The sequence below is a fragment of the Lampris incognitus genome, chromosome 2 (genome assembly GCF_029633865.1).
Source record: "Lampris incognitus isolate fLamInc1 chromosome 2, fLamInc1.hap2, whole genome shotgun sequence".
In the NCBI taxonomy this organism is placed as follows: domain Eukaryota; kingdom Metazoa; phylum Chordata; class Actinopteri; order Lampriformes; family Lampridae; genus Lampris; species Lampris incognitus.
In genome coordinates this window covers 142296515-142305821 of record NC_079212.1, presented here as the reverse complement: position 1 = coordinate 142305821, position 9307 = coordinate 142296515, and the positions used below count along the sequence as shown (strand labels likewise).

The following is a 9307-nucleotide window of genomic DNA, read 5'->3' as shown; positions in this document are numbered from 1 at the left end:
CGTCTGTCCGTCTATCCATCATCCCATCCACTAAAAAGAAAGGTACAACAAAATAGGCTCTCTTTTATATCTGACAGATCTACAACCATATTTTTGGAAATTTGTTTGATTCCAGGATTTCATGTGTCCTCTATTTGCTTTTATGTAAGTGTTCAGTAGTCATTCAGAGCCTGTTGCCGTGTATCAAGTACGATGCTATATACTGTATATTTACTGTATATTTACTGTATATCTACTATATATACTGTATATTTACTGTATATATACTGTATATTTACTGTATATTTACTGTATATATACTGTATATTTACTGTATATCAGCAAAGAACACAAAAAAATCCCTCAAAATGTACAAATATGGTTCTTTCGCCTTAAGACTGGACAGTTAAGTGTACAGGCCAGATGGGCTGGCTGAGGACACTGATGTGCTACTGCAGAAACGAGACAGACGGGGCGCTGTCGACAAACAGTGCACATGCACAAGAACACACACAACACACACGGGTGCGCACACCAGACACGGTGAGACAAGACTCCCTTCTCTGCCTTCATCTCTTCTCTGATTGGCCCAGCAAACAAATTAAGGCAAACTCGATTGGGGGGGGGGCTGTACACACAGGGTGGGAGGGACAATGAAGAGTTATGAGACATCTGAACTGAGGAAGAATAATTGCTGCTGTGTGTGTGTGTGTGTGTGTGTGTGTGGATCCTGGATGAGAGGCAGCTTCAGGCTCCAACTTGCCTCCCTCCAGGTAAAACAAGAAAAGAGCTGTGGCTGCCTGAAACCTATGAAAAGAAAAACAAGAGTTTGAAAGGCTGGCGGCCAAACGAAGGATTCGGTTCCTCTTTCCAGTCCTCTCCCTGCTGCCCTTGCTGCGTTACTCCTGCCCGAAGCCCTCCGTCTCCTCGATGGCGAACATCAGCTTCTCCTTCAGCTGCTCATAACTCTTATAAGGGGGGAGGTCCAGACGGTTGAAGCTAGATTGGAGCAACAAGAGAGAAAGAGTGACGTGAAGTTTGGCATTCGCCTCACCTGGGGTGCAGCAAATGACCACAGTTTTTCTGCAGCCCCCTGTTTTCAGATGAATTAGAAACAAAACAAAACCAATCGTGAGAAAGGCCTCTGGATATACATTAGTTACAGCTATACACAGCTTATGTAACATGCCATACCAGAACTCTGGTTTACAATGCCTGAACGTTTGACTCCAGTGAATCAGAGATGACTAAGAGGGCTTGGTCACCAGTATTTAATCTTGGATTATCTCATAAAAGACTCGAGTTAGTCAAATTCCTGAGAGTGAATGAGTTGAACATTAGCATTCATAGACACTGCATACACGATTTCAATAACAAACACACATTTACATTTTTGTTAAAACATTCAAAATCTAGGCTTTCACTAGTAAACATCACAGCACTGCCAGGATTATTGGAAGGAACCAGTAGCTTGTAAAGAAGAACAGTTGGAGAATGGATAGTGTGGCAGAGGTACACCAAACCCTTGCAGCCGATTGGCTAATCGGCGGTTTCTCTCTGAACTTTCTCTGTGGTGGTTTATGTCACGCCAGTCTTTCGTTTGAAGTAGTTTCGGCTGTTGCAAGACACACAAGCTGCTCCCGAGAATAACCACAACGCTACAAGTGGGTGTGAGTAGCTTGACAGGTGTCTTGATGCTCAACATGCCAGGTCAGGGACTCAAACAAGGTTGGATCAGCTCATCCGATTGACGGATACGTTTCATCGCTCAGCTAAGTGACCTCTTCTGTCTAAACTGACTCATCGCTTGAGTTGCCGCACTTGACTCGTCGCGACGCCTATCTCCGCCACGCCAGATTCGGGGATCTGAACCCGACTCCCTTTCAATTGACCGGGGTCGCCGGAGGCCATCGCCCCTCCCTTGCGAACGGCGTTCGCCCATCTCTTATGAGTTTAGACTGAAGGGTGATGAAATGTATCTGTCAGTAAACGTTGTAACCAGATTAACTGATTAAAATGTATCCGTCAGTAAACGTTGTATCTAGATGAACGGATTAAAATGTATCCGTCAGTAAACGTTGTAACCAGATTAACTGATTAAAATGTATCCATCAGTAAACGTTGTATCCAGATGAACTGATTCCACCTTCTTTGATAGCTTGACAAATACTTCTTACTCTCTACTTTCGGAGAACTTTTTCACTCCTCGGTTTCATCTTTCGTGGTTTCTTCATCCACCCATCCATTATCCAAGCCGCTTATCCAACTCAGGGTCGCGGGGATGCTGGCGCCTATCCCAGCAGTCATTGGGCGGCAGGCGGGGAGACACCCTGGACAGGCCGCCAGGCCATCACAGGGCCGGCACATTCACACCTAGGGACAATTTAGCGCAGCCGATTCACCTGACCTACATGTCTTTGGACTGTGGGAGGAAAGCGGGACACCCAGAGGAAACCCACACAGACGGGGGAGAACATGCAAACTCCACACAGAGGACGACCCACCAGGGTAGGACAACCCCAGGGTTCAAACCCAGGAGCTTCTTGCTGTGAGGCGATCACGCTAACCACTGCGCCACCGTGCTGCCCTTTGTGAGAAACACCTATCCAGAATTCCCACAAATCCCCCCTAAATCTGACTAGGATAACATCCTAGAGGTCAATATTAGTAACAGGGGTCTGTTTCTCACCTGTATGGTGTGATTTACTCTCTTACACTCCCATCCTGTCTTCTAGACAACACTGGGGAGATGATCTATACTACACATTTTCAGATGCAGAATGAACTTGTTTCTAAAATCTATCCTTCTCTTTGTGCTCGTCACAGAGGTTTCTTCAGTTAGTCTCGAAACTTTGAAAATATGGCCCCTGGTCCAATCCTCCAACTTTGAAGAACTACACAATAAAGATAAAGAAACTGCTGTCCTCACCACGTGTGACTTCTTGGAAGCCAGTTTTCTTTGCCCACTTTCTCGATGCAGAACTTTTGAGGGCCGTTGCTCCCTGCACGAATCACAAATGAGCATCAATTAAAAAAAAAAGGGAGGGGGTTCAAATAGTGAAAACAATTATGATGAAACATGCAAGAGTATATGTGTGCATGTGTGCGTCGTCCGGCTGAGCAGCATACCCATGAGGTCAGCAAAGCCACCCATCGGAAGCCGACATGTCCCTGTGACAAACTGGAGGAGTCTCATTCTCTTCTCGTTGTCCATCTCCTTAACAAACTGAACACACACTCCCATGTTAATGCTACCTTGCACATCACATCTCCCACTCAAGTATATTTTTGTGTTACAGTGAAACTGAAATATGTGTTATTATTCAGCAAAAAAAAAAAGGCACTCTTTTGGAAAATGTTTTAGGATTTGTTTTTTCATGGGGTTTCAGCAAGTGGCTCTTAAGAGAGAGAAAATACAATCATATGATCATACGATCATATTCAAGAGGGGAAAAAAGATTCAAGATTTAAGTTAATGAAAGTAGTGACTATAAGCAAAATATTATGCAATTTCATATCTCGAGAGCTGATGACTCAAAACTCTGAAATCCAAAATAAGTGAAGAACATCTCAGAGAAACATCAACTTTAGTGCAAAGTCAAATGTGTCTGAACTTTCTTTAAAAAGAAACACAAAACTAGGTTTTAGTGTAGCAAAGATGAACGAGAAAACACTGTTTGGAGATTAGACTGTCACCACTGTAGTTTGATTAATTTAAAATAGTGCAGTTTGGAGCGTTGTAGGTCTGTACCAACCTGCCAGAACCAGAGGATCTGCTTGCTGCTGCGAGCGTAATGTCTGTAGATTGTATTCCTCTGCCAGTCCACCAAGTCAATCTCCTGCATCCCACACAGCATCACCTACAGGCAGGGTTGACACATGACATGTTACATGGACCTGCAGTGAAATACTGGAAGTCTGTAAACCAACTCCTGGGATGGTGGACTGGTGGTATATCCAGTGTTAACCCCTAAGCAACACAGAAATGGGCTTAACAGGTATGTAAAAAAAAAAAAAAGAAGAAAAAAGTAGACTGAAAGAAATAATGAATACTAGATTTGCTTTTTAAAAGACAGTCTTAACATTTAGTAAAGCGGTCTCCATTAGATTTTTGTTGGGCATGTCCTCTTGCATTTTGTTTTGCGATCACCTGGCACAACAATCAAGCTACACAGCACACATTATAACCTCTGAGTTGCTCCACTTCAGCAACTTATGACCAAACGGTGAAAGCAGAAGACTGAAGCTCTACTGCGCAGCAGCCAGGAGTAAATGTGTGTTCCAGATACACAGAAAAAACTGATAAAATAACAGCATGTGTTCAGCCATCCTTCCCTGGGTGTATAAAGTTTAAAAACGAAATCAACTGAGTACCTCTAGTTCCTTAGCATCAAAGTACTGGAGGTACTGCTGGGGCAAAACTTCATTGAAGCCCTCAAAGAAAGCCTGAGTCTGTTCTTCCACTCCTCTGGACAGCCTCCATTCTGCCACTAACCTGGAACAGAGGGTTTGATCAAAACCGTTAAAACCAGCAAAACCATATCATCTGCAAAGAGCAGAGATGCAATTCTGAGGTTCCCAAAACGGAGGATTCTGATATGTGAGCCAAATGTACCTGATATATTCTTCCTTGTTCTCTTCCGTAACCAGGACGTTCCCTCCATCAGGCTTTAGCTCGTGGGTGGTGACCTCCCCGAGGATTTCCTTGTTGACTGAGAAGAACATCTCCAGACCACACTCCTCAATGTTGTTGTCCCTGCCAGCAAGAGATACAGAGGCCTGAATGTCAAGATGGCGTTAACAGACAAAGGCAAAAAATTGTTGACACAAGGAAGCAACATTTCTTGTCAATGCTACTAATGTCGAGGAATCCATACGACATAACTCCATGTTATCATTAAACATCATTGTATCAATATAGACGGTCCTGTTCCTTCTTTTTTGCCTCGTTTTCTGAATCCATAACATAACACCATCGTTCCTTCTTTTAAAGAAAATATTTTATTTCGTCCATCATGGTGTCCGTAGTGATATGAACAAGTAAGCTCAGGTGAATGTTTTCCCGGCGTACAGTAAAGAGGCGTAGAAGAACAAGAGCGTCCATATTGACAGGTGCATTTGAAAGTGGACTTGGACGAGCCACACAAAGGTGAGATTTTATACCTTTTTATGAACATTTTCAAACAGTATATTTCACCCGGGTAACAGAGAAGGGTTCAAGGATTTCAGAAAGGTTATCTGACACCGTTTATGGTTATCACAACACTTGTTTGCTCAGACACCACATTCCCAGTTGGCGATTTCAGCACACAGTGAGAATCGTGTACACCCACAGCCGACATCTCCTCGTCCCATTTCCCCCCAGTCATTTTAATAGTCGGGAATTCTGTAATCAGGAACATCCCTTTTTTTCAATGCAGCCACTCGCCGTTTCCCTGGAGCCACAGTCCCTGATATCCTGAATAAACTCCCGCGGTTGAGTCGCTCAGTCCTGTCCTCCACCAATCCAGTGATCATTCATGTGGGGACAAACGATGCAGCTCGTCAGCAGTCTGAATGAACCAAAAAGGATTTTAATGACCTTTTCAGCTTTTTAAGTACGTGCAGAAAGTCTGTTTTTATCTCAGGTCCTTTCCTGACGCCGGCCCGTGGAGCGGGACGTGTCAGTAGAATCCTCAGCCTGCACACATGGCTCATCGCTGCCTGCAGAGCTCACACTGGTTTTATTGATAAATTCAGTCTGTTTTGGGATTGTCTCTCCTTCTTCAGATCTGACGGAGTCCACCCAAACAGGCTGGGTCTTCGGATGCTGACGGCCAACCTGCAGCACGCCGTACAGTCCTCGCCACGTGACTGACTGTTTACATCCCACGCTTCCCTACCGGAGCCTCCGCTTCCGCCTGTGGTGGCACTCGATGGTACTGTTCAGCCCGCTGGCTCCCTCTGCTGGCCTCATCTGTCAATGACCCTCTCACCGGGAGTTTTCCCCATACAGCACTGTGCCTCTCATCCACAAGACATATCTAATAGTAGTAACAACAACCGAATATCTGGAGCAAATATCTGCAGTTTGTGCCCTATTTGTTGTACTCCCATTGGTTTTTATCCTGCTTTGACACCAAACAATGTTGGCCTCTTGAATGTGAGATCTCTGGGTAATAAGTCCTTTATCATTAATGATTTTATTGTTTCTAATAATTTGGACTTTTTATGATTACTGAGACATGGCTGTCCCCAGGGGACACTGTTCCCCTGATTGAGGCTAGCCCCCCATGATTTTGCATATTTTCATATTACCAGGTCCTCTGGTAGAGAGGGTGGCCTAGCTGTTTTTTATAAGTTAGGTCGTAAGTGCCATCCTGTTACTTTTGGTCATTTCATCTCATTTGAGGTTTTATGTTTTTTTAATCAATGGCCCTCCCCCTTTACTCTGCATCTTACTTTATAGGCCCCCTAATTCAGTTCGTTCTATCTCTGAGTTTTCTGACCTTTTATCTATTGTCATGCCAAAATATGAAAGGGTGCTTATTCTTGGTGATTTTAATATTCGTGTGTGTGGTCCTTCCCATTCCCTCACTTCACAATTTTAAAGACTCATTCAATTTGTTAAAGGGGTCACACATTCCAAAGGCCACATCTTAGACCTTATACTCTCATCTGGGTTCTCTCTCGAATGTCTTAATCTGGTGGATATGCCTGTATCTGACCATAAAGCTGTCATTTTCAAAGTCCCACTACAGCTTGCTATTCCTAGTCACTATCCTACAACACGCTTTCACATTCTCAACGCTGGCTCTGCAGTTAAATGCTGTGATGCTTTTAATTTATCATCCTTTAATCCCTCTTTATCCCCCCTCAATCCAGATGCACTGTTAAATTTATTCAATGATCAGTGCCTAGCCATCCTCAACCAAATTGCACCGTTTAAAACTAGGAAACAGACTGCCTGCCAACTGTAACGACTCCCCAAGAAAACATCTCTCACTGTACATCAAGAAGCCCACAACCTCCACCTCTCTACTTACAAAGATGCCCTCACCGCCGCCAAGTCTGCCTATTTTTGCACCATCATTAATTATTCCAACCGTAACCCCCGCACCCTCTTCTCCACTGTAAACAACCTCCTCAAGCTCTGTGGCGATGCCCTCTCCAACTCTACTGCTGAACATTGCAACTCATTTCTCCAATTTTTTTGCAGACAAAATCGCCGCTATCAACAAATCACTGTCCCCTGCATCTGACTTGGCAGCATCTACTCCGGCCCCTCTTCTCCCCATTCCTCTTGACCTCCCTCCCCCTCCCCCTGATCGCCGCCTCTCCCGGTTTGTCCCAGCTGCCCCTACCACTATCTCTGAACTCATCAGCTCATCAAAATCCACAACCTGCTCCCTTGATCCCCTCCCCACCCCCTTACTGAAGAAATGCCTCCCTGCCCTATGCCCCTACCTCACCAACCTTTTCAGTTCCTCACTGTCCCGTGGAATTGTCCCCTCTGCCTACAAAACTGCAGCTGTCATCCCAATTCTCAAGAAACCCGGTCTTGATCCATCCTGCCTCAACCACTACCGGCCAATTTCCAATCTCCCCTTCCTCTCTAAAACCCTGGAACGCATTGTCGCCACACAACTCCAAACCTACCTACACTCCAACAATCTACTCGAACCCCTCCAGTCTGGTTTTTGCCCACTCCACAGCACTGAAACTGCACTCCTTAAAGTACTTAATGACCTCCTCACCTCTGCTGATACTGGAGCCTTTAACATCCTCATTGTCCACGACCTGAGTGCAGCCTTCGATACTGTGAGCCACAACATCCTGCTCACCAGATTGAAAGATGTCGGTATTGAAGGCACCATACTCAGCTGGCTCCAGTCCTACCTCTCCAACGGGTCACACTTCATCTCACTTCACAACCACTCCTCTGTTCCATCCAGTCACACAAGGTGTTCCCCAAGGTTATGTACTCGGCCCACTCCTTTTCATCATCTACATCCTCCCTCTTGGTCAGATACTCCGCCATTTCAACTTGGACTTCCACTGTTATGCTGACACCCAGATATACCTCAGCACCAAATCCCCTCACAATCCACCCCTCTCTCACATCAATTCCGGTCTGTCTGCAGTTAAAGTCTGGATGGAGCAAAAACCTTCTCAAACTCAACGGTGATAAAACTGAACTCCTCTTCATTGGCTCGAAGTCCACTCTCAGCCAAATCAACAACCTTGCACTCACCATCGATGGCACTACTGTCTCCCCTTCCCCCCAGCCACGCAACCTTGGTGTGATCTTTGATCCCACCCTCTCCCTTGAACCACATATCCGCCAAATGGTCAAATCCTCCTTCTACCGCCTTCGCAACATTGCAAAAATAAGATCCTCTCTCACACGCCCTGCTGCTGAGATACTGATCCATGCCTTCATCTCCTCCCTCCTTGATTACTGCAACTCACTTTTAACTTTCACCAAATCCTGGCACCACATCACCCCAGTCCTAAAAGACCTCCACTGGCTACCCATCTCCCACCGGATCAATTACAAACTCCTGGTTCTTACTTATAAAGCCCTTCAAAAACTGGCTCCCCTATACCTCACCGATCTCCTCTCCCCCTACCAACTCTCTCGGTCATTCCGTTCGGTCCTGAAAGTTCCATTAGCCCTTTTGTTACTAAACTTGGTGGTCTGTTAGGTAGTCTTAGGCAGGCTACTAGGAATCTTGGGGTAATATTCAATGCTAACCTCAGGTTTGATAATCAAATCAACCATGTTGTTCAGTCATGCTTTCTGCAGCTCAAGCTAATCTCCAAAATTAGGTGTTTTCATCAATTGCCGATCTGCAAAAAGTATAACATACTTTTATCTATTCTTGGCTTGACTACTGTAATGCACTTTATTCTGGTATCAGCAAGGGCTCCCTCTACCATCTGCAGTTGGTTCAAAACACCGCTGCTTAGCTCATTACCGGGACAAAGAGGCATGACCATGTCACTCCTGTGCTTGCCTCTCTACACTGGCTCCCTGTTATATTTCGAATTACAATTAACAATTTCATTGATTTTAAAATTGTATTACTCACTTTTAAGGCTTAAATGGTCTTGTTCCTACACACATTTCTGATTTACTGACCTGGTATACGCCCTCTCGACCATTAGCATCTGCAGATAGAGCCCTGCTGGTCATTCCCAGGTGTCGGTTTGTTACAAATGGTGATCAGGCTTTTTCTGTTAGAGCCCCCACACTGTGGAACTTTCTTCCTATTTAACTAAGACAAACCAAGTCTCTAGCTTCTTTTAAAACTCATCTTAAAATTTTTCTTTTTATGAAATCCTT

General features: G+C 44.8%; 1 protein-coding gene across 2 annotated transcripts in view; it reads right to left on the bottom strand.

Annotated features, from left to right (window-relative positions):
* Positions 1–315: 315 nt before the first annotated feature.
* itcha (itchy E3 ubiquitin protein ligase a) overlaps positions 316–9307 on the bottom strand; it is a 37351-nt gene continuing 28359 nt past the window's right edge. For both annotated transcript variants that reach the window (XM_056302182.1, XM_056302183.1), the window contains 6 exons: positions 4595–4735; positions 4354–4474; positions 3735–3839; positions 3109–3205; positions 2909–2981; positions 316–978 (listed from right to left, as the gene is read on the bottom strand). In XM_056302182.1, coding sequence (XP_056158157.1) covers positions 879–978; positions 2909–2981; positions 3109–3205; positions 3735–3839; positions 4354–4474; positions 4595–4735 — 637 coding nt within the window. In that variant the 3' untranslated portion in view covers positions 316–878. The remainder of the gene's footprint in view (positions 979–2908; positions 2982–3108; positions 3206–3734; positions 3840–4353; positions 4475–4594; positions 4736–9307) is intronic.